Below are 25,328 nucleotides of genomic sequence, written 5' to 3'. Positions count from 1 at the left end.
TCCCTGAAAATTTCCAAAATCAAATTTTACACCCCCTGCAATACTGCCATTTACTACCTGTTCCTTTCTGATCTAGTCAGATGTAAGAGGCCTCTAACTCGCCGGGCGCGGTGGCTCAAGCTTGTAATCCCAGCACTTTGGGAGGCCGAGGCGGGTGGATCACAAGGTCGAGAGATCGAGACCATCCTGGTCAACATGGTGAAACCCCGTCTCTACTAAAAATACAAAAAATTAGCTGGGCATGGTGGCACGTGCCTGTAATCCCAGCTACTCGGGAGGCTGAGGCAGGAGAATTGCCTGAACCCAGGAGGCGGAGGTTGCGGTGAGCCGAGATCGTGCCATTGCACTCCAGCCTGGGTAACAAGAGCGAAACTCCGTCTCAAAAAAAAAAAAAAAAAAAAAAAAAAGAGGCCTCTAACTAGATCCAAGCCAGTTACTCAGTTCATTACTGAATCCAGTCTTGTCCTGGACCCAGTTTGGTTTCTGTCACGATTTCCAAACCAAGTTTAAATAAGAAATTTGCTCAATGAAACTCAGACAGCTCAAAATACAAATCCATGGTGCTTCAGAATCCGAGTGATAACTTACCCACGATCTTTGCTTGGTCACTCAGCACTCCTGGGGGTTGTGAGAAGCTCTACTTCAGATCCCACTTCTGACACCATCTGATAAAAGAAAAACTTCAGCCAAGTTAAATGTAAAAGACTTTAATTGAGCAGTGAATAAATCATGAATCGGGCAGCCTTCTGAGCCAGAGTAGACTCAGAGACTCCAGCACCAGCCACGTGGTGGAAGATTTATGGATAGAAAAAGTAAAGTAACATATGGAAAATGAAAGTGAGGTACAGAAACAGCTGCATTAGTTATAGCTTGGCATTTGCCTAATTTAAACATTTGGCCACATTTGATTGAACCAAACTTGGTGATTGGCAGAAGAGTAGACTACAGTTTGTTTATACTTCCATTTAGATTATAGTTAACGATGAACAGAGAAACCTTCGGCCAAATTTAAAATATGTAAGGAGGCAGCTGTAGGCTAAACTTGATTTAACAAGGCAGAACTTTTAAGATTATGTCACACAAAGAGAAAGAAGGGCCTGGACACCTATAGTCCCAACACTCTGGGAGGCCAAGGCAGGAGGATTGTTTGAGCCCAGGAGTTTGAGACCAATCTGGGCAACATAGGGAGAACCCATCTCTACCCCAAAAAAAATTTTTTAATAAAATTTAGGCCTGGTGCAGTGGCTCACACCTGTAATCCTAGCACTTTGGGAGGCCAAGGTGGGTGGATCAACTGAGGTCAGGAGTTTGAGACCAGCCTGGCTAACATGGTCAAACTCCATCTCTACCAAAAATACAAAAATCAGGCCAGGTGTGGTGGCTCACATCTTTAATCCCAGCACTTTGGGAGGCCGAGGCAGGCAAATCATCTGAGGTCAGGAGTTTGAGACCAGCCTGATCAACACGGTAAAACCTGGTCTCTACTAAATACAAAAAATTAGCTGGGAGTGGTGTCACATGCCTGTAATCCCCAGCTGCCTGGGAGGCCGAGGCAGGAGAATACCTTGAACCCGGGAAGCAGAGGTTGCAGTGAGCCGAGATCGTGTCATTGTACTCTAGCCTGGGCAACAAGAGCAAAACTCTGTCTCAGAAAAAAAAAAAAAAAAAAAGAGCCGGGCGCGGTGGCTCAAGCCTGTAATCCCAGCACTTTGGGAGGCCGAGGCGGGTGGATCACAAGGTCGAGAGATCGAGACCATCCTGGTCAACATGGTGAAACCCCGTCTCTACTAAAAATACAAAAAGTTAGCTGGGCATGGTGGTGCGTGCCTGTAATCCCAGCTACTTAGGAGGCTGAGGCAGGAGAATTGCCTGAGCCCAGGAGGCGGAGGTTGCGGTGAGCCGAGATCGCGCCATTGCACTCCAGCCTGGGTAACAAGAGCGAAACTCCGTCTCAAAAAAAAAAAAAAAAAAAAAAAGATATCACTTAAAAATAGGAGCAGGTGAATGAGTAAAAGCCCCCCTTGATGCCTCTCTCTCACTCACATACCACATCCAATCAGTCAGCCTCACCTTCAAAGTAATCTAACCTGACCACCATTCACACCTCCTGGCTTTCATCTTCATCTAAGCCACTAGCATCACCTGGCTGGCTGCACGTCTCCTCTGGTCTCTCTGCTTCTGCCCTTAGCAGTCTTTAAAATATCCTCAACATAGCTGAAGTCATCCAGGTAAATCAGGCTACTCCCCTACTCAGACCCCTCTGAAGGCTTGTAGTCCTGCCCAGAAGGCCCACAATATCCTACACAATCTGTCCCCATCTTACCTTTCTGCTGTCATGACCCGCTGTTCTCCTCCGTACTTATTCAGCTTCTGCTAGCCAAACCGCCTTACAGCTCCCGAACACAGTGAAGACACTCCCACTGCAAGGTCTTAGCAGTTGCTGTTCGCTCTGCGTGGTACCTCGTGGCTCAATCCCTCACCTTCTTCTTCAGACCTTTCCTGAATGTCACCTTCTCACTGAAGCCTTCTCTAAAGATCTATTAAAGTGGTAAACCACCACCACCCCCAATATATCTATGTTCCTACTCAACTTTCTTTTTCTCCACAGCACTTTTAGAAGTTCACATTCTAGCCTGGGTGTGGTGGCTCACAGCTGTAATCCCAGCATTTTGGGAGGCTGAAGCAGGAGCATCATTTGAGCCCAAGAGTTCAAGAACAGCCTGGGCAACATAAAGAGACTTGGTTTAAAAAAAAAAAAAAATTGGCCAAGCACAGTGGCTCATGCCTGTAATCCCAGCACTTTGGGAGACTGAGGCAGGCAGATCACGCACAAGGTCAAGAGATCGAGACCATCCTGACCAACATGGTGAAACTCCATCTCTAAAAAGAAAATTTAAAAAAAAAATTTTTTTTTAACTTGACATTCTATCACTTTTTTTTTATTGCATATCATATGCTTCCTGGTACTAGAATACAATCTCCAGAAAGGCAGAAATGTTTACCTGACTTGTTACTATATCCCCAGCATCTAGTGTATGTTCTGGCATATAACAGGCTCTCAATTAATGCTTGTAAAGAAATGAACACACAAATAGAAAACATTCGTGAAGGCTGCTGTTCTAGAGTAGCCACTAAAAGGACAGAAAAAAAGTATGCAATTTTTCAAACTAGTAGAAAGAAAAAAAAACGAATAAGACACAATTGTATGGTTTCCTAGGGTTGCCATAACAAATTTTCATAACCTAGAGAGTAATTTTAAGTAATTGCACTCTTTCAGAACTTAGAAGTCCAAAATTAAGGCATCAGCATGGTTATGCTCTATCCAAAGACTCTGCAGAAGGATCTTTTCTTGCCTCTTCCAGCTTCAGGCAGAAAGCGTTCCTTGGTTTGTTTTTGTGTTTGTTTTTTGTTTTTGATAGAAACAAGGTTTCATTGTTTTTTGCCAAGGCTAGTCTCAGACCCCTGGGCTCAAGCGATCCTCCCACCTCACCATCCAAAAGTACTGGGATTATAGGCGTGAAGCACCATACCTGGCCAATCCTCGGTATTTCTTGATTTGCGGCCACGTAACTGCACGCTCTGCCTCCCTCTTCATATGGCTGCCTTCCCTCTGTGTGTGTCTGTGTCTGCCTCTCTTCTCTTCTTATAAGGGTATCAGTCGTACTGGATTGAGGGCACACGTTATCACTTAGCTAATTTTTGTACTTCTTGTGAAGATTAAGTTTCACCATGTTGCTCAGGCTGGTCTCAAACTCCTGACCCCAGGCAATCCACCTACCTCGGCCTCCCAAAGTGCTGGGATTACAGGCATGAGCCACCATCCCTGGCCCAGAATGTCTTTTTATTTTTCAAATTTTTATATCTTTTGAATAATCTTCTCTGTATTATTCCAATTGTAGTATATGTGTTGCTGAAGTGAACACTTATTTTTTTTTTTTTTTTTTTTTTTGAGACGGAGTTTTCACTCTTGTTACCCAGGCTGGAGTGCAATGGCGCGATCTCAGCTCACCGCAACCTCCGCCTCCTGGGTTCAGGCAATTCTCCTGCCTCAGCCTCCTGAGTAGCTGGGATTACAGGCACGTGCCACCATGCCCAGTTAATTTTTTGTATTTTTAGTAGAGACGGGGTTTCACCATGTTGACCAGGATGGTCTCGATCTCTCGACCTCGTGATCCACCCGCCTCGGCCTCCCAAAGTGCTGGGATTACAAGCTTGAGCCACTGCGCCCGGCCAGTGAACACTTATTTTTATTCAGTGGGTTCTTCCTAGCCACTGTACAAGCCCAGAATATCTGAGGTGGAATTCACCAGAACCATAGGTATTCTTTTAAAATATCCCTCAACATATTAGCCAGTTTGTAAAAAGAATTCAAAGAAACATAGAGTTACAGATTGATGTAATTTATTCTCCCCTCCTCCTTGTTAGAATGCCAGTTTTTCTGTCTCCAAATAGCTAGCGTTAGAAGATGGATTCTCATCCCCACACTGCAGAGATCTCTCTCATCTATAGAACAAGAGTACAGCGGCCTCCGTTATCTGCTGACTGCAGCTGCCCTTAACGTGAGCTCCATATCCATTCCAGTCAAAGGCAGAGAAGTCCCCACACTGACGGGGATTACCGTCTGGGAAGAACCCTCCTCCACCGATGCAGTGCTGGGCAACAGAAAGAGGAGACACCGTGAGGGATTTGATTGGCTGCTGACACCAGTGAGCCCAAGGCTGGTCTTGAACGCCAGACCTGAAGTGATCCACCCGCCCTGGCCTCCCAAATTGCTGGGATTACAGACATGAGCCACCGCACCCGGCCCTGTGCATGTATTTTAAAGAAGCAATGCATGCAGGAACATACGCAAACATGTACTAATGGACAGTCTAAGGAGCAAGTGGAGAAGGTTGTCAAGGAAAAGGGCAGAAAGACACGTATTCTAGTCCACCTCCAGTGCCCATATAGCCAGAATCCTCTGAATTCTAATCTGCGAGTCCCTCCATGAGCACACAGCCGCCTCATCTTAGCTGGAAAATGCACACGCTGATAGGTGAGGCAGGGAAGTAAAGATGTGGCTGTGAGTTCAGACTGTCAGTTGGGGAGGGAAGGGGGCCCTAAGTGAATGCCCCTGTTCTTGCTGGTTCTGATGCTCTCTTCCTCCAGCCCCCAGGCACAGGATATCCCTCAAATACAATCTCCAACCACTACAGCTATGGTGCTCTCTCCTACAAGACTGAAAGAACAATAAAAATATAAAACTTCTAGAAGTTAAGATTAATATTGGAGAATATTTTCATGGCCTCAGTGTAAGGAGGTACGTCTTATAGAAAACACACAAAGTGCTAACCATAAATGAAAACTTTGAGCCGGGCGCAGTGGCTCACGCCTGTAGTCCCAGCACTTTGGGAGGCCGGGGCGAGTGGATTACCTGAGGTCAGCAGTTCGAGACCAGTCTGACCAACATGGTGAAACCCCATCTCAATAAATAAATAAATAAATAAAATTTTGATAAACTGAATTTCATTAAATAAATTATAATCGGCCAGGCACGGTGGCTCACGCCTGTAATCCCAGCACTTTGAAAGGCTGATGTGGGCAGATCATGAGGTCAGGAGATCAAGACCATCCTGGCTAATATGGTGAAACCCCATCTCTACTAAAAATACAAAAAATTAGCCGGGCGTGATGGCACGTGTCTGTAGCCCCAGCTACTCGAGAGGCTGAGGCAGAAGAATCGTTTGAACTGGGAAGGTGGAGGTTGCAGTGAGCTGAGATCGCACCACTGCACTCCAGCCTGGGCGACAGAGCAAGAATCCATCTCAAAAAATAAATAAATAAATTATACTCAACTTCTGGCATCTATTACTCCAAACTTCTAAACACTTCATTTTTTACTAAAAATCAGGACTCTTCAAAGAAAAAATTAAAAATAATTATATTCATAAGACATCATCAAAAGAGTAATGAGAGTAAACAGAATAATGAGAATAAGCAAGTAACCACAGAGACACACACTGCTACACACCACACAGGTGCACACACGCGCGCACACACACACATGCAAACACATGGGCCACTGATCTCCGCAAAAACTCACATGCTCAGTGTTACAGCCAGTCACTCTTATCCCAGCACAAAGGGCATTGGCTGCTCTTTCATTATTAAACACCCTGAACTGGACGAATCCTGCAACAAATTCCACTGAAAAAGAAGAGGCAAAGAAAGGGCCAAGCATTCAAAGGAGGAACTAGAAGCAGCTTCCCATTGTTCAGTCCAGGGATTCCCTAAACCAAAAGCTGAGGCTGCAACTAATCACTCCAGGATGCAGGGGTTCAGCCCAGCACCCCTATGGCAAGTGGCTGGTGCTCGTCGTCCTAAACTTGTCCCCAAGGAAACCTCTTTTCATCTGGGGCAAGAGGACAAAGGGTGGCGCTCACAAAAGGTCCCCTGTCTGCCTACAGCTTACAGGAGAAACTACACTCTGCAGAAAGATTACCAAAACGATCTGAGAAGGCCCAGCAGGAATAAGCAATGATCGGATATGGCTGCCTGTTGCGGTATACACACTTCTCATCCAACTACCATGGGTTGATTTTCATGACTGTCACCTGCTTTCATCAGAATATCAAAGGACAACAGTGGTGTCTTTCAGTTTTTCATCCACAACTTAACCTCTGTGGCCTTATTATACTGAAAACTGTCTTTTGTAAGATAATTAATAGTTATCCTTCATAAAAGTAAATCTCTCTCACCACTCTGCTAGTGGGTCTTTCCTGTGAACCTCAGTGTGCACCTTTTCTTAACTATTATAAGAGGCTGTACAAGGTGGTGATGAGAAGCCTGGGATTACATTCTGTGAAATAGGGGTAACAGCAATTCTAACTTCAGAGTTTTCTCATGATAATTAAATGACACAAAATCCTCTTAAGTTCCCAGAAAAGAGTTTGGTGCATTTTAAGTGCTCAGTAAATCAGGGCAATTATTATTATTATTATTATTATTATTATTATTATTATTATTATTTTGAGACGGAGTTTCGCTCTTGTTACCCAGGCTGGAGTGCAATGGCACGACCTCGGCTCACCGCAACCTCCGCCTCCTAGGTTCAGGCAATTCTTCTGCCTCAGCCTCCTGAGTAGCTGGGACTACAGGCACGCGCCACCACGCCCAGCTAATTTTTTTGTATTTTTAGTAGAGACGGGGTTTCAGCATGTTGACCAGGATGGTCTCGATCTCTTGACCTCGTAATCCACCCGCCTCGGCCTCCCAAAGTGCTGGGATTACAGGCTTGAGCCACCGCGCCCGGCCAATCAGAGCAATTATTAATTGTTGCTATCTGCCACCCTTCTCCAAGAGAGCAAGAAAATATTTATGATGGGGCTAGGGAGCAAACACTCACGTTGACCGTATGGTGAGTAATAAGATGCAGTCTTCTTAGCATCACCATAGTCATAGACCACAGGTATGGCTGGGCCATTGTCATTCCAACATTTCCCTAATCCGTATTTCACTGGGTATTTCTGCAGACACCAAGAAGAGAGGTTTTGTGAGGGCATTAGAGATGCTGCCATAGCGGGGGGAGGGGGGTTTCAAGTTAACTGCCATTAACCAAAATGAATCATCATAATAGTGACTCCTGCCGGGCCTGGTGGCTCATGCCTGTAATCCCAGCACTTTGGGAGGCCAAGGCAGGTGGAGCACCTAAGGTCAGGAGTTCAAGACCAGCCTGGCCAACATGATGAAACCCTGTCTCTACTAAAAATAAAAAATTAGCTGGGTGTGGTGGCACACGCCTGTAGTCGCAGCTACTCAGGAGGCTGAGGCAGGAGAACTGCTTGAACCCAGGAGGCAGAGGTTGCAATGAGCTGAGATCACGCCACTGCACTCCAGCCTTAGAGATAGAGTGAGACTCCATCTCAGTAAAAAACAATAATAATAGTGACTCCTTTTCCCAATAGCTGTGTCTCCCCAACAGCCCCAAGCCCCTCATCCCTGTCCCTTTCTCCCTATGCTCTCCTGTCCCACCGGCCTCTTCCTTGCCTGGCTTAGAGTTTCTGAGAGGCTGGACATGAGTTTGCAGTGAACCAAAGGAAAGAGAAACAGCCAACCACTCAGTAGTGATGTGGAAGCACAGAACGGATCTGTCCCCTACCCCAAACACTTGGCTCTCTAGTTGCCAAAGAAAGTGCCCCCAGCCAGCAGCCCTGTGTACCTGGTAGAGGCCGAACAGATTATGTCCCAGGCTCTGGAAGAAGCCAGTGTTGGTGCGGTACCTCAGCAGGGCTCTGTTTCTCCAGTGCTGCATGGGGGACTTGTTGGGCACATGCCAGATGCCCAGGTCCTTGGCCTGGATGTCATAGTAGCCGGGGTTCTGGAAAGCAACAGACACTGAGTCTGATGGGGCCACAAGGTCCCAGGAGGTAAAAGGCCCACACATGCAGCCTCAGCTGGGCTGAGAGCTCTGGACTCCAGGTGGGCAGATGGCCAGACATGCTCAGACACCCCACTCCCAACAGATGATCCCACCACCACCCAGGGACCTAATGGCCTTGTTGGGAGGAAGTTGTGATTCAAGACATGTATTTCTCTGTTCTTCTCCAGCCCTTCCCCACATCCCACCTTCCAGCCCTCCCTCCCTCCTGGCCTGTGGCCAGCCACACTCCACTCCTCACCCTGACCCAAGCAGGTGGGAAGTGGCACCAACCTTGTAGTCATCGCTCGTGGCCGCCTCTGCAGACCCAAAGGTGTTGTAGTTGGCCCAGTTGCCGTCCCCCTCTGGGTAGTCTGCTTTGTTGCCCTGCTGACTGGACCAGCGATCGCCCACCGTGCACTTCCCACGCATGTCATTCTCGTGCACACTGGCCACCAGGGTCCAGCCGCCACCCCCAGAGGTCATGTCACAGAAGGTTTGGTAGACAACACCATTCTCGGTGCGGAGAAAATACAGGCCATCTGTAGAGAGAATCGTCCCAGAAGCTCCCTGTCTATAGCTCAGGGTCCATCTCAGCCCCATGAATAGAAAAGCCCTAGGAAGTCAAAAGTGCACTCTGAAGGCTCCAACACGTACTTGGAAGATGATGCTCCACGCGTCTTGTGTTCTGCCTACCTAGGAGCAGAGGCACTGACTGCCTTGGCTTCACACTATCCTTTCAGAGTTGTGGAGCAAATAGCATTGGAAGAGAGACAGATGGATCTCCCTCTCGACAGTGCCACCCTGTGGCCAGGAGAGGCCAGAAATCAGCACACAGCCACATCTGCGTCTACGACAGGATGGGGCCTCTCTGCAGCTCAGAGCAAAAGGTTGTGCCCATTTTGTAAGAGTCAGCTTCCCTAAGCTCAGAGCTCCCCTCCTGTTCACAAGCCTGCAGGAGACTGGCTCCTCTGTGGCATCCCAATGACCTTGCACGTTCATGCGTAGGCCACGTAGGGACAGCTGACCTAAGCCTTGCAGGAAAGCCTGTGATCTCCCTGAAACATGGAAAGCTGGGAAGCTTGAGAGGAACTGCAACGAGATCACTTCTCACCCGCTCCCTATCTTCGTGGAAGCTGTCATGAGACGGCTGTCATGACTGTGACCTCCTGGGTTCTGAAGAGTTATATGAGGCTTTTTGCCTCTCGCCCCCACACCGTAAGGTATACAGGCTATGGAACGGCTATGGCAGCACGGACCGGCTCTCAGCCACTGCCCATGTTGGGTTGCCACCTTCTTCTTTTCCGTGCCATCTTGTGGGACAACGGATGGGAGAAGCTGACACTTCTTCCGATCTTGAATTTGCTTTCTGTGTGAGTCATAAACACTCTGGCTCTAAAGAGGCCTTGTCGTTTCTTTGCCACCCAAATTTGTCAGCCTGCTTGACAAAGCCACTACTTGTGCAGATGTCACCTGGCGCAGTACAAGAAAATGCTGATGCTCTGGCTACTGCTATTCCTGTGATTAATAAAGCTCTTTGTCTCTGGCTCGGGAGTTTCAGGTTTTCTGCCAGCCTCTATCACCCCGGGGCAAGTAGGGGCAAAAGATTCATCGCAGTTCTTGCCGCCACGCTAAGCATCGCCAGGAACACTGTACTCTCTGTGTTCAGAAGATTGTGGGACTGAAATGGGACACAAAAGCCTCAAAATTCCCACCGGAAACCTCCTTGAGTAGGAGCTGGGGGCAGAACAGGCTCCACATGGGTATGTTCCTCCTGATTTCTAGGAGTGGGCTCTGTTGACCTAAAAAGTGGCATCAAAGAGAGAATGCTGAGTTGGCTCGTTACTCACCACCTGCTCTATGGCAACGTTCCTTGATTTCCTTGCAGCTTCTAGGCAGGGAAGAAAAGGAGGAGGCACAGGTTCCACCCATCCTTGAGAGTATCTCAAGAGAAGAGGCTGCTGCTAAAAGATGTGAGAATCATTCTCATTACAAGTCTGACCACTGATGCTGGGAGTGGTGGTTCATGCTTGTAATCTCAGCACTTTGGAAGGCTAAGGCAGGCAGATCACGAGGTTAGGAGATAGAGACCATCCTGGACAACATGGTGAAACCTCCTCTCTATTAAAAATACAAACAATTAGCCAGGCGTGGTGGCACACACCTGTAGTCCCAGCTACTTGGGAGGCTGAGCCAGAAGAATCACTTGAACCCGGGAGGCGGAGGTCGCAGTGAGCCGAGATCGTGCCATTGCACTCCAGCCTGGGTAACAGAGCTAGATGCCGTCTCACAAAACAAAACAAAAAGTCTGGCCACTGACACCATCTTTCCTGGCCAACCTCTGCCTCTGTATCAACTCGTCACTCTGCTCTGAAATCCCAGGAGGTCAGGGATTCTCTATGCTAAGATCATCTGATCCAACAGCTGGTACAGCTGAAGCACCTGGAATCTTCCACTCGACTACCTTTAGTTAAATCCCTACTGTGTAAACTATCTAGACACTGGGCAAAGACAACTGGACACATTTCTTCAGGAAACTACATTCTACAGGGAAGGAGCACATGGAAAGGGACCCAACTGAGATGTGAGGGCAGGCCCACCTGTGGGCCGAGCCCTGGGAACTTGCTGGGGAAGGGACCAGCTGTAACTCAGAGCAGGCTGATTTTGATGGGAGAATGGGAGCCAGCTATAAAACAGGAAGGAAAGGGGAGAGTGCACCCCAGGAAGAGAAGAAAGCCCATGAGATGGGCCGTAGTGATAGCAGAGCCCAGCCCTGCCCAGCCTGCTAAAAACTACAGGTCAGTCACTTACTGTGGCTGGACCATACGTTGTGATACAAAGAGGGGTGGAAATCAAAGCCAAAAACTTCACAGAGGCCAGTGGATGAAGGACTATGTATATTAGTCTAAAAGCCTAGAAATTATTCCAAAAGACTGGTAGAGTGGGAAAAAGTGTATTTAAAATTATATGACTCCACCTGGGCATGGTGACTCACGCCTATAATCCTAGCACTTTGGGAGGCCAAGGTGGGCAGATCATGAGGTCAAGAGTTTGAGACCAGACTTGCCAATATAGCAAAACCCCATCTGTACTAACAACACAAAAAATTAGCCAGGTGTGGTGGTATGCACCTGTAATCCCAGCTACTGGGGAGGCTGAGGCAGGAGAATCGCTTGAACCCAGGAGGTGGAGGTTCCAGTGAGCCGAGATCGCACCACTGTACTTCAGCCTAGGCGACAGAAGAAGATGCTGTCTCAAAAAAAAAAAAAAAAATACAGGACCCAAAACCCCAGATGCCTGGGCATGGTGGCTCACACCTGTAATCCCAGCACTTTGGGAGGCCGAGGCAGGCAGTTCACAAGGTCAGGAGTTCAAGACCAGCCTGGCCAACATGGTGAAACCCCTACTAAAAATACAAAAATTAGTGGGGCGTGGTGGCACACACCTGTAATTCCAGCTACTCAGGAGGCTGAGGCAGAAGAATCGCATGAACCAGGAGGCAGAGGTTAGAGTGAGCAGAGATCGCACCACTGCTCTCCAGCCTGGTGACAGAGTGAGACTCTGTTTCGTAAAAATAAAAATAAACTAAAATAAAACCCCAGACAACCCCTGATGGCAGTGCCTCCTTGGGCAGACACTTACCATCTCTAATCCTCTTTTTCTTTAAGACGTCATTAGGCCAGGTGTGGTGGCTCACACCTGTAATCCCACCACTTTGGGTGACCGAGGCAGGCGAATCATGAGGTAAAGAGATTGAAACCATCCTGACCAACATGGTGAAACCTTGTCTCTACTAAAACTACAAAAATTAGCCGGGTATGGTGGCACGTGCCTGTAGTCTCAGCTACTCAGGAGGCTGAGGCAGGAGAATCACTTGAACCTGGAAGGCAGAGGTTGCAGTGAGCCAAGATCGGGCCACTGTACTCCAGCCTGACCACAGAGCAAGACTCTGTCTCAAAAAAGCAAAACAAAACAAAAGATGTCATTAATAACTTGTTGTTGTTGTTGTTGTTGTTGTTAAAAGATGGGGTTTCACCATGATGGCCAGGCTGGTCTTGAACACCTGACCTCAGGTGATCCACCCACCTCCGCCTCCCAAATTGCTAGGATTACAGGAGTGAGCCACCACGCCCAGCATTAATAACTTCTTTATACTCATGGAGATCAAATGAGATGTCATATGTAAATGTGCTTTTTTTAACTGATTGAAATAAACAATAGAACCCAATGTCAATGATAAAGTATCACTATTGTGCCTACTGTAAGAATAGAATTATGCGGATGGCAACTAGAGGAGGGTACACCCTGGACCCAGCACTGATCACCCAGCTCCCTCTTGGGATCCCGAGGCCAAGGCCACAAGAGCAGGGACACAGTTCTTACTCTCTCACCCATGAACCCCTCACAGCCACAGAAGCAGAGAATCAGGCCCCAGGATACACCTGAGCTAACATCCTGACTGCTTCAGACCAGACCCCAGGGGAGACCAGAAACCAGCAGCCAGTCCACCCCTCAAGTTGGCTGCTTAGCATGGGTTCTGTACCTCTCCAGGACTTCCCCTCCGGCCCTGGACTTCAGAGCCCTGCCCGGCTCTACTCCCCCCAGGGCCCTGCATAGCAGAGGGGCGCACAGCGAACTGCAGCTCCTACTCGCAGCAGTGATTTACCTGCACTGCACCCACTGGTGACCACGGACAGGAACAGCAGGAATCTGAGTCGGGTCATTGTCCTCTAAGGAAAAACAAGATGCAGAATGTCACTGGCTGGCCCCTCCTTTGTCATCTTCTCATTCTTACTCCCTGACCTTTCTGACTCAGGAAACCTCAAATGGAAAGTGACAGGCGTGTGAGCATTCTAGAACCTCCCGGAATATCCCCCACTGCTGTCCAACGCTACAAATACCCGAGGGGCCATGGGCTCATTTTCCTGAAACTCAATCTCTGACACTGAGATCAGACCTGAGCTGGCATCATTGCTCCCACACAGATGGATCAAAAACACCTTCCTCACCAGCACAGACAGCTCCCTCCTTACAGTCTCACAGATGCCAGGAGCTGAACGTTCCCTTCTGGTGACTCTCAGAGCTCCCCTGCAGAGGATCCTGATGCAGGGTGAAGTGTGGTCCCTTTATGTAGACAGCCAAACCACCCAAGCCCTGCCCAGCCCAGCCCTGACCAGCCTAGGCTGCTGGCCCCTCCCTCTGATGCCCTTTCCTCTGAGGGTACCTGAGCCTGGGCCCTGGAAATGAGAAAGGATGTGTGACTGTCTGGAGAAGCAGGGAGCTGTGTTCCTGACCACACGGACGACTGTTGCCGTCTAAGGAGGGGCGTCCTGCTTTCCCAGGGCAGACCATACAAGGTAGTAGTATCTACTCAGATTTGCAAATAAGTCACAATCCTCCCCTGCCTTCTCCCTCCCCCTCCTCTCCCAGATGCCCAGGCCCCCTAGACACAGCTCTGTCAAGACGTCATCCTTATAGACTGAGGTGACACCTCATGAGAAAGAAATTAAAAATAATAATTGGCCGGGTGCAGTGGCTCACGCCTATAATCCCAGCACTTTGGGAGGCCAAGGCGGGTGGATCACCTGAGGTCAGGAGTTCAAGACCAGCCTGACCAACACAGTGAAACTCCATCTCTACTAAAAATACAAAATTTAGCCCTGTGCAGTGGCGCGCACCTGTAATCCCGGCTACTCGGAGGCTGAGGCAGGAGAATCACTTGAACCCAGGAGGCAGAGGTTGCAGTGAGCCGAGATCGTCCCACTGTACTCCAGCCTGGCAACAGAGCAAGACTCCATCTCAAAAAAAAAAAGAAGAAGAAGAAAAGAATTTAAATAAATAAATGAATAAATAGAGGAAAAGAAGACATCGTCCTTCCAGTCTTTCCTTCAGCTTCTCTATGAAGCCTTCCCCGACACCCCCACCCCCAGACAAAGCTGATGGTTCCTTCCTTGGTCCCACCACCGTGCATTGTCCAAGCACTAATTATTGCATGTATCATGCTGTAATTGTATTTTTATTAACTCTGTTTAGAAACCATTTAAAATTTATTAAATGTTACGAAAATAACAATAGTATAAAATCACTTGTATGCCCTTCACCTCAGTTCAACTATTGTTAATATTTCACCCGATTTGCTTTATCATTTATGCTCTCTCTCTCCCTCTCTCTCTCTCTCTCTCTCTCTCTCTCTATATATATATATATATATATATATATATATATGTATATATTACACACACACAAAAATTTCTGAACCATTTGAGGCTAAGTTACATACATCATGGTCCCTTACTTTTAAATAAGTGTGTGTTTTCCTTTTTTGAGACAGAGTCTTGCCCTGTCGCCCACGATAGAGTGCAGTGGCACAATCTCAGCTCACTGCAACCTCTGCCTCCCAGGTTCAAGTGATTCTCCTGCCTCAGCCTCCTGAGTAGCTGGGATTACAGGCACCTGCCACCGAGCCTGGCTAATTTTTGTATTTTTAGTAGAGATAGAGTTTCACCATGTTAGCCAGGCTGGTCTCAAACTCCTGACCTCGTGTTCCCTCTGCCTTGGCCTCCCAAAGTTCTGGGATTACAGGCATGAGACACCACGCCTGAAGTATGCATGCGTGCTTGCTTGCTTTCTCTCTCTCTTTCTTTCTTTCTTTTTTTTTTTTTTTCTGTCACCAGGCTGGAGTGCAGTGGCATAATCTCAACTCACTGCAGCCTCTGCCTCCTGGGTTCAAGTGATTCTCCTGCCTCAGCATCCAGACTAGCTGGGACTACAGGTGTGCACCACCACACCTGGCTAATATATATATACATATTTTTTTTTAATTAAAAACTTTATTTTTAAACACCACCGCACCCTGCCGTGTTTTCTATTAATAGGAATATGTCATGTATAACCACAGTGGAATTATCAGCATCATATTATTTAAAACTTTTTCTGTAGAAACAAGATCTCCCCATGTTGTCCAGGATAGTCTTGAACTCCTGACCTCAATTGATCCTCCTGCCTCAGCCTGCCAAAGTGCTGGGATTATGGGTATGAACCACCAAGCCAGGCTGTTACTCTTTTTAATGTAGCTGATACTTCCCTGGGGTACCTCAGCCCAGGGGTCATGATGAGTTAGCATTAGTGACACAGGAATTTCTCTGGCTTTCCTGCCCTCCCATTGTAAGGAGACTTCCGGTCCCCTTTGAAGTCCATAGTCTTGTGTGTGCTAACAACATTCTCCATTCCACACATACTCCCAGCTCACCCTGACTCCTTTCAGCGCTGCCTACTGCTGAGACCACAGCTGACCGCCGACCCTATGATTTGGCATCCCTGCTGCCTCTGATGCTGGACCTGGTGTCAGGAACAAGTTGCTGGTGTTCAAGGCACTGCTTCCTCTCACTCCCAGGCCTCCAGCACATCTCCTTGCTATTCAAGGCTCGGAAGTCACCCACCTAGCAGGGTGCTGGCGAAGGGAAACGCCCCACTGCTCCTATGATAGGCCCTAGTGCGGGACATGTCTCCAAGTGTCTCAGTGACCTCAGTGACACAGCTCTTTCAGTGTCTCTTGCAGTCTCTCTCTCTCTCAGACGCAGACAGGAATCTAAGGAGAGGACGCTAGAGGACAAACCTGGAAGATGTCATACTATGCTCTGATGGACCTTTGTTTCCGAAACCTAAATACTACTGTTTGGGAGATTGTGTAAGCTCCTTCTCATGAAACTTTTGAGTTTTTTTATTTGATTACTTATATAGGCATTTGCTTAATAACTTCCTGTATAAACACAGAGACTGTGTCTGTGTCTGTGGTTCTCTACCAGATGTCCAGGCCCACGCACACAGTAGGCCTTCAACATGCATCAGTTGAGTGAAAGACATTGACTCCAGGTGGTACTAAAAAACACACAGGAATGCTTCCTCCAATCCAAAAAAACTAGGAATGAAAATGGCCAGTGCAAAATCTCACAGTTTTCTCCCCTTTGTTATAATTTACTCTATGCCATGTTTCGACATCAAATATTCAGTAAAAGTTAGAATGCATGCAACAGCTTGGTGCTTGCCAATGCTTTGAAGGAAGAAAGGAAGAGATGCGGTGTCCTGCTGGGGAAGGAACAACAGGACACAGGAAACCAGGGAAAAACAACGGCAGCCACAAATGGATGAAAAGGAGTAAATGAGAGCCCAGGAACTGGCCGAAATGCAGAGGCATACGGGAGCAAAACACGTCTCCGTGGCACACTTCAGTCAATTTAAGTAATTTTCCATGGTAGATTTTTTCCACAGTACCAGGACTCCTGCCACTCTACTGGGAATGGCAAGGAAAACATAGGTGGTAGAAAGGGGACCTGATGCTTCCATTACGTATTTATAAATATTTATTATCCGGCCCAGGTGCCGTGGCTCACACCTACAATCCCAGCAACTTTGGAAGGCCAAGGTAGGTGAATTACCTGAGGTCGGGAGTTCAAGACCAGCATGACCAACATGGAAAAACCTTGTCTCTACTAAAAATACAAAATTAGGCCAGGCGCAGTGGCTCACGCCTGTAATCCCAGCACTTTGGGAGGCCAAGGCGGGTGGATCACTTGAAGTCAGGAGTTCAAAACCAGCCTGGCCAACATGGGGAAACCCCATCTCTACTAAAAATACAAAATTAGTCAGGCATGGTGGTTCATGCCTGTAATCCCAGCTACTCGGAAGGCTGATGCAGGAGAATTGCTTGAACTCAGGAGGTGGAAGTTGTGACGAGCCAAGATCGTGCCATTACACTCCATCCTGGGCAACAAAAGTGAAATTCCACCTCAAAAATAAATAAATAAATGTTTATTATCCACTTAGCACCTTTCTTTGTAAATTCTGGATTTTTTTTTTTTTGGAGACAAAGTCTCTGCAACCTCCACCTCCCAGGTTCAAGCTAAAAATACAAATATTAGCTGGGCATGGTGGTGCACGCCTGTAGTCCCAGCTACACAGGAGGCTGAGGCACAAGAATCGCTTGAACCTGAAAGGCGAGATTGTGATGAGCCAAGATTGCACCACTGCACTCCAGCCTGAGTGACAAAGAGAGACTGTCTAAAAACAACAACAACAACAACACACACATACACACACACACACACACACACACACACACACACACACATTAGCCAGGTATGGTGGTGTGTGCCTATAGTCTTAGCTACTCAGGTGGGAGAATCACTTGAGCCTGGGAGGTCAAGACTGCAGTGAGCTGTGAGCATGCCACTGTACTCCAGCCTGGGTGACAGAGCAAAACCCTGTCTCTGAATAAATAAACAAATAAATAATTTACCTCCTGAGACTATTTCATTTGGGACTGCTTTGATTGCGAAAATAAATCTTACGTTCTTTTGTGCTAAATATCTCCTCCACTGGTGGTATTTCAATCATCTGGTAAGAGAAATGCAAAATTCCTAGGAAGGGCCTATACCTGCAGATGCAGGCCATGCCTGCTGGAAGTCATATTGGAGAGAGTAGGAGATAGAGCAACCCATGGGTGCCTAAGCTACAGGCACCTTGGTCTTTAGAGGCTGTGTTAGACCAGGAGAGAAAGAGTGAGGCAGGGTAGACAGAAGCTACCCTCACCTGGAACCTTCACTACCACCTACTTACAATTCATCAGCCCCACTCTGCCCAAGAGCCCTTCCCCTACCCCTAGGGGAAGACTGTCCCTTCAAGAAGTTTGTGTTTCCTCATAGGTAAAATCGGGGTAGTAATTCAAGTCCACGCTTCCTTGTCCTAAACTCTGCACCGGATGAGTTTCAGAATTCAAAAAGTTAAAGATTTGCAAAAGGAACAGTTTGAACATACCATAGATAGCTAACATCTCCAACAGAATCTAAGGCAACCCTTGTCATAGAATATGGTACAGGTTTTTTGGAAATTTACAATTGTGGATGAGGAATTGTGGATTTATACTGACCTTGTAGAACTGTTGTAAGGTTCAAATGGAGATAATGCATAGCCGTGCGCTTTGTACTACAAAACATTAAGACATCAGATCATATTAATGTCTTTATCCTTGTTGGGCTCACCATCTGCTCCCTAAGGTCTGCACCTTAGATGTTGTGGCATCAAAGGGAAGCCCTCCTGAATATGCCTTTTGTGTCAAGTGGCTGTGGGCTCGGGATGACGGAAAAGGGCCAAATTACAGTAGGATCTGGGAAAACACCACTGGCCCAAAGTTTACTCTGCATATCACAAAATGCTGTGTTTCCAGGAGTCATCAATTGCTCCCTAAGTTCTTGAGGTCAACGCCTTCCCATTACCGTAAATTATCATGGTGATGTCAGTCCAAATTTCTAAATATTTCCTTGGCAATAAAACAAATTTCTATAGTTTTTTTTCTGCAATATAAAAGATTTCTAGGCCAGGTGTGGTGGCTTAGGTCTGTAATCCCAGCACTTTGGGAGGCTGAGGCAGGTAGATCACCTAGGGTCAGGAATTCGAGACCAGCTTGCCCAACATGGTGAAACCCCATCTCTACTAAAAGTACAAAAATTAGCCAAGCCTGGTGCTGAGCGCCTGTAATCCCAGCTACTTGGAAGGCTGAGGCAGGAGAATCGCTTGAACCTAGGAGACGGAGGTTGCAGTGAGCTGAGACCGTCCCATTGCACTCCAGCCTGGTCAATAAGAGCAAAATGCCTTCTCAAAAAAAAAAAAAGAAGAAGAAAAAAACCACCAGCAACAACAAAAAACTTCTAAAAACTAAAATGATGGCCGGGCATGGTGGCTCAGACCAGTAATCCCAGCACTTTGGGAGGCTGAGGTAGGAGGGTTGCTTGAAGCCAGGAGTGGAACTTGAGACCAGCCTGGGAAACATAGTGGGACCCTGTCTCTACAAAAAAAAAAAAAAAAAAAAAAAAAAAAAAAAAAATTGGCTGGGCATGGTGGCTCACGCCTGTAATCACAGCACTTTGGGAGGCTGAGGCAGGTGGATCACCTGAGGTAGGGAGTTCAAGACCAGACTGACTAATATAGAGAAACTCCATCTCTACTAAAAATACAAAATTAGCCAGGCGTGGTGGCTCATGTCTGTAATCCCAGCTACTCAGCAGGCTGAGACAGGAGAATCACTTGAACCCAGAAGGCAGAGGTTGTGGTGAGCCGAGATGAGATCATGCCATTGCACTCCAACCTGAGCAACAAGAGCCAAACTCTGTCTCAAAAATAAATAAATAAAATAAAAATTATCCAGGCATAGTGGTGCATGTCTGTGGTCCCAGCTACTTGGAAGGCTAAGGTGGGATGATGGCTTAGGCCCAGGAGACTGAGGCTACAGTGAGCCACTGCATTCCAACCTGGATGACGAAGCAAGACCCTCTCTCAAAAAAACAAACAAAAACACAACACTAAAGTGATCACAACTGCATGAAAAATAAGTAAAAATTATTAGACCATGCAAAAAGGATTCAGTGAAGTATGTTTATTATTCAATGTTTCAATATCAACCAATATTATATATATATATACACACATGTATATATATATACACACACATGTATATATATATACACACACGTATATACACACGTATATACATATATATATATATATATATATATATATATATATATATATATACACACGTATATATATATATTTTTTTTTGAGACGGAGTTTCGCTCTTGTTACCCAGGCTGGAGTGCAATGGCGCGATCTCAGCTCACCGCAACCTCCGCCTCCTGGGTTCAGGCAATTCTCCTGCCTCAGCCTCCTGAGTAGCTGGGATTGCAGGCACGCGCCACCATGCCCAGCTAATTTTTTGTATTTTTAGTAGAGACGGGGTTTCACCATGTTGACCAGGATGGTCTCAATCTCTTGACTTCGTGATCCACCGGCCTCGGCCTCCCAAAGTGCTGGGATTACAGGCGTGAGCCACCGCACCTGGCCTTCTTATTACTCTTACTCAAGCAACATCATAGTGCATTTGGGAGACACATTTTCCATTTTTACTCCAAGTTGGAAGAAACTTTTCTCAGCCAAAGATCCTTAAAATCCATCCTATCTACAGAGCACAGTTGAGTCTGTAGCCTCCTGGCAAAGGACCTTGATCCAGCATCAGGGAAAGAACGACAAATCTGAAGCACCCATTCCTGGGTTCACAAGCAAAGGAAGACCCAGATCCAAGAGAGTCCTCTGAGCACACACTACAACAAGGATAAAGACCCAGAAATAAAGGCCCAGGTGCAAAAAGTGGACCAAGACAGTATGGCAGCATGGTTAGAAAAGCAAACACCATCCCCTTGGGGAAGCTCCATTTCCCCAGTTGTAAAGTGAAGATATTAAGGCATCTCACAGCGTTATTATGAGCATCAAATGGAATGAGATGTGTAACACTTTAGAGCCTATAAAACACTGCACAAACACTAGATAGCATTAAACACTTTGGAGCTGTGGAACATACCATCTGTTCCTTCATGTCTGCTCCCCAGATAATGTAGCATCAAAGGGAATCCTCAGCCAACCCAAACTCACCTGAATGAGCCTTGTTTTGTCCAGTGGACTGTAGTTTCGGGAAGAAGAGGGAGGGAAAGGACACAGGTGATAAGCTGGACCTGCACAGGGGGCCCTGCCGGCCTAGCTTCCCTTGCTCTCCTTTGTAATTCCAAAAAGTTTTGTTTCCAGGAATTACTTATTGATCCTTCTGTTTGCTAATTCATGCCAGATTTTCACCAAGACTGGGGTTGGAGTAAAAATGTTTCAGCATCGTGTTAGTAATGAAAATGTTTTAATTAGCCAGGCATGGTGACACATGCCTATAATCCCAGCTACTCAGGAGGCTGAGGCAGGAGAATCACTTGAATCCAGGAGGTGGAGGTTGCAGTGAGCTGAGATTGTGCCATTGTACTCCAGCCTGGGTGACAGAGCAAGACTCCATCTCAAAAAAAAAAAAGAAAAGAAAAGAAAAGAAAGAAAGACAAAGAAAGAAAGAAAAACAAAACTAAATTAAAACGTTTTGACTGGACTTCAAATATTATTTCAAAACTTTGTTGCAATTTTTTAAATATTTCTCAAAATTAAAATACTTGGAAGACTGCCCAAACAACATAAACAAATTCAATTAAACATGGATTTAAGTTTTATAAACTTGTATGTATGATTTAACAACAAAAAAGCAAGCAACCTAATTAAAAATTTGGGCAAAGTAAGACTTACAGTATGATGTTGAAAAAAAAAAAAATGGGCAAAGGATTTGAATAAACATGTCTTCCAAGAAGATATACAAATGGCCACCAAGCACATGAAAAGATATTCAGCACCACTCATCATTAGGGAAATACAAATCAAAATTCAATGAAATACCACCTCACACCCTTTAGGATGGTTATGACCACAGGGAGGGAGGGAGGTGAACAGAAAACAAGAAATGTTGGTATGAATGAGCCGGGCGAGGTGGTTCACGCCTGTAATCTCAGCACTTTGGGAGGCCAAGGCAGGTGGATCACTTGAGGTCAGGAGTTCGAGACCAGCCTGGCCAACATGGTGAAACCCCATCTCTAATAAAAAAGTACAAAAATTTGCTGGGCATGGTGGTGCACACCTATAATCCCAGCTACTCGGGAGGCTGAGGCAGGAGAATCACTTGAACCCGGGAGGCAGAGGTTGCAGTCAGCTAAGATTGTGCCATTGTACTTCAGCCTGGGTGACAAGAGTAAAAGGCCATCTCAAAAAAAAAAAAAAAGAAGAATGTTGGTATGAATGTAGAGAAATTGGAACCCTTATGAATTGCTGGTGGGAATGTAAAATGGTGCAACCTCTGCAGAAAACAATATGGAAGTTCCTCAAACAAGTAATCAGAATTTGGCTGGGCACAATGGTTCATCCCCATAGCCCCAGCTCTTTGAGAGACCAAGGCAGGAGACTCGTCTGAGGTCAGGATTTGGAGTCCAGCCTTGGAAATGTAGTGAGACTCCTACTACTATTTAAAAACTTTCGGCCGGGCGCGGTGGCTCAAGCTTGTAATCCCAGCACTTTGGGAGGCCAAGGCGGGTGGATCACAAGGTCGACAGATCGAGACCATCCTGGTCAACGTGGTGAAACCCCGTCTCTACTAAAAATACAAAAATTAGCTGGGCATGGTGGTGTGTGCCTGTAATCCCAGCTACTCAGGAGGCTGAGGCAGGAGAATTGCCTGAACCCAGGAGGCGGAGGTTGCGGTGAGCCGAGATCGAGCCATTGCACTCCAGCCTGGGTAACAAGAGCGAAACTCCGCCTAAAAAAAAAAACTTTTTTTTTTCTTTGAGACGGAGTCTTGCTCTGTCACCCAGACTGGAGTGCGGTGGCGCGATCTCAGCTCACTGCAACATCCACCCAGGTTCAAGCGATTCTTCTTCCTCAGCCTTCCAAGTAGCTGGGACTACAGGTGTGTGCTACCACACCCAGCTAATTTTTTTTTTTTTTTAGTAGTGACGGGGTTTCACCATGTTAGCCAGGATGGTCTCGATCTCCGGACCTTGTGATCCACCCACCTCAGCCTCCCAAAGTGCTGGGATTACAGGCATGAGCCACCATGCCTGGCTAAAAACATTTTTTAAGAAAAAAGTTAGCCATGTTAAAATAATATTTTGGCCACATACACATATTACTAAAGTTAATTCCACTTATTTCTTTTTACTTTTTTAAACAGAGTTAACAGAAAGTTTTAAATTTCATATGTGATTTGCATTATGTTTATATAGGACAGAGCTGCTATGATATAAACATATATGTTTATATATATCTCAATATATATAAACATATCTATATAAATATATAAATATTTTAAGAACATCCTTAAGTACAGCTGTACTTAAATAAATATATAAATATAGATATGTTTATATATATGTTTGCAGTGAGTTGAGATCACACTGCTGTACTCCATCCAGCCTGGGCGGTAGAACGAGACTTCATCTCAAAAAAAAAGAAAGAAAGAAAAAGAAAAGTATGAGCCCCAGCAGGATCTGACTCCAAGGGAAGATTCAGAAACCCCAAGGGGCACAAGAGACTCTGGATAAAGTAGACTGAGTTATGAGTAAAACTGTCAAGGATGAATGGAAATATGGAGTAATGTCTAGATTATATTTCCTATACAAATTAAACGCATACTCAACCACACTGGGCGCCATGGCTCAGGCCTATAATCCCAGCACTTTGGGAGGCTGAGGCAGGCAGATCACCTGAGGTCAGGAGTTCAAGACCAGCCTGGCCAACATGGTGAAACCCCATCTCTATGAAAAATAGAAACATTAGCCTGGGATGGTGTCCCCATGCCTGTAATCCCAGCTATTCGGGAGGCTGAGGCAGGAGAATTGCTTGAACCCTGGAGACGGAGATTGCAGTAAGCGGAGATTGCACCACTGCACTCCTCCCTGGGCAACAGGGTGAAACTCTGTATCTAAATAAATAAATTAATTAGTTAGTTAAAATAAAGGCATACTCAGCCAGGCAGTGGGTCATGCCTGTCATCCCAGAACTTTGAGGAGCTGAGGCAGGATTGTTTGAGCCCAGGAATTCGAGACCAGCCTGGATAACATAGTGAGACCTCATCTCTGATTTTTTGAGAAATGAAAAGAAAAAAACAACAAATTAAAAGCCTATTCAATAGACATCATCCGTAAGTACAGCTGTATCCATTTTTAACACAACCACAGACAGTGGCTTAAAGAACAGTTCTGGGGGCTAGAAATCCAAGATCAAGGTGTCAGCATCTTCGGTTTCTTCTGAGGCCACCCTCTTGCTGTGTCCTCACAAAGTCGACCCTTGGTCTGTATTATCGTCTTAATCGCTTCTGAGAACACCGGTCACATTGGATTGGAGCCCACCCTACGACCTTATTTAACCTTAATTACCTCTTTAAAGGCCACCATGTTCAAATACAGTCACATTCTCAAAGGTACTGGAAGGTTACAACTTGAACCTAAGGGTTTGAGGGGACAAAATTCAGCCCAAAACATCAGTGTTAATGATAACATTTGTTATAATTTTTGACATTAAAGCATAACAGCTGGTAAAGTTAAGACTCCTGGAGGGATCGTATTGAGAAAATCACATTCCAAATAAGCACAAAATAATTAGGGGGCAGAGCCCTCTTTACACTGCCTCCCAAAAGACATTGAAAAGGGATAGTTCATCTCAGTAACATTTTTCATTATCCCCTTTCTCTTCTCCCTCATTTGCTACAATCCCACTCCCCTAACCCACCGAATCCTAGGGTACCCTCGTCCCCAAGACCGGTCCCCAGGCCCCGGCTCTTGGTAATGTAAATTAAGCCAACTTCCCTGTAAATTCCTTGCGCTAGCCTCTCCCAGCCATTTCAGTTCTGCCCTTTCTTTCTTTCTTTCTTTCTTTTTTTTTCTCTTTCCCCACCCCAGTTCTGCCCTTTCTATAATTCTGCATCACAAAAGTTCAGAACCGGTCTAGCCGGGATCTCCTCTCCCAGAGATGGGAAGTGGGGCGCAGTCCCGGTAAGGTGTCAGAAAAGGGACCGCGAAGCCTGGGGGAGAGGACGCGGCGCCGCCCCTGCACTCACCTCCACTTCCAAGCCCTGCGCAGGGAACATCCCCCTGCGTCCCCGCTGCCCCGCTTCAGGCCCGGCGCCAGGCTCGCCAAGGGGCTGAGCCTCCTCGCACAAAGATTTGGAAACTACACCTTCTTACAATCAAGGCCTGGGGAATTAAAGCTCCTCCACGATTAGGTTTTCCGCCCCTAAATGAGAGCAAGGGAGAGCAGGAGGACGAGCGGCCACTTGGAGTCCCTCTGGCCCCGCCAGAGCCCGAGGTCCCGGTGTTCGCTCCTCCCTAACTGGGCCCGGGGCGGCACAGCATCGTGGCCCCAGCGCTTCCCCTTTGGGCCAGATTAGCCTCGGAGGAAGCGAATTAGCCGAGGTAGCCTCCAGCCAGAGGCCTCGGCTAGCTCTGGGAAGCGACTCCTGCGGGATCTTAAGAAC

At 46.6% G+C, this 25,328-nt stretch overlaps 1 protein-coding gene across 4 annotated transcripts; it reads right to left on the bottom strand.

Annotated features, from left to right (window-relative positions):
- Positions 1-4,018: 4,018 nt before the first annotated feature.
- Positions 4,019-25,252, bottom strand: ITLN2 (intelectin 2). 4 transcript variants are annotated; one of them, XM_074389808.1, is made up of 10 exons: positions 24,912-25,252; positions 24,232-24,299; positions 18,321-18,376; positions 13,062-13,125; positions 10,246-10,359; positions 8,690-8,937; positions 8,198-8,356; positions 7,385-7,505; positions 6,083-6,186; positions 4,019-4,652 (listed from the first exon to the last, which is right to left on the bottom strand). In XM_074389808.1, the coding sequence occupies exons 4-10, from the start codon at positions 13,117-13,119 to the stop codon at positions 4,500-4,502; spliced, it is 957 nt and encodes a 318-aa protein (XP_074245909.1). In that variant the 5' UTR covers positions 13,120-13,125; positions 18,321-18,376; positions 24,232-24,299; positions 24,912-25,252; the 3' UTR covers positions 4,019-4,499. The 4 variants fall into 4 exon arrangements, with proteins under 4 accessions (XP_074245909.1, XP_074245910.1, XP_074245912.1 ...); XM_074389809.1 differs by lacking the exon at positions 24,912-25,252 and having other exon boundaries at positions 24,232-24,880; XM_074389811.1 differs by lacking the exons at positions 24,232-24,299; positions 24,912-25,252 and adding an exon at positions 20,876-21,355.
- Positions 25,253-25,328: the final 76 nt, after the last annotated feature.

This window comes from Saimiri boliviensis, chromosome 19 (genome assembly GCF_048565385.1).
Source record: "Saimiri boliviensis isolate mSaiBol1 chromosome 19, mSaiBol1.pri, whole genome shotgun sequence".
NCBI lineage: Eukaryota > Metazoa > Chordata > Mammalia > Primates > Cebidae > Saimiri > Saimiri boliviensis.
Note: the sequence above shows the minus strand (reverse complement) of the source record. Positions and strands in the feature narration are given on the sequence as shown.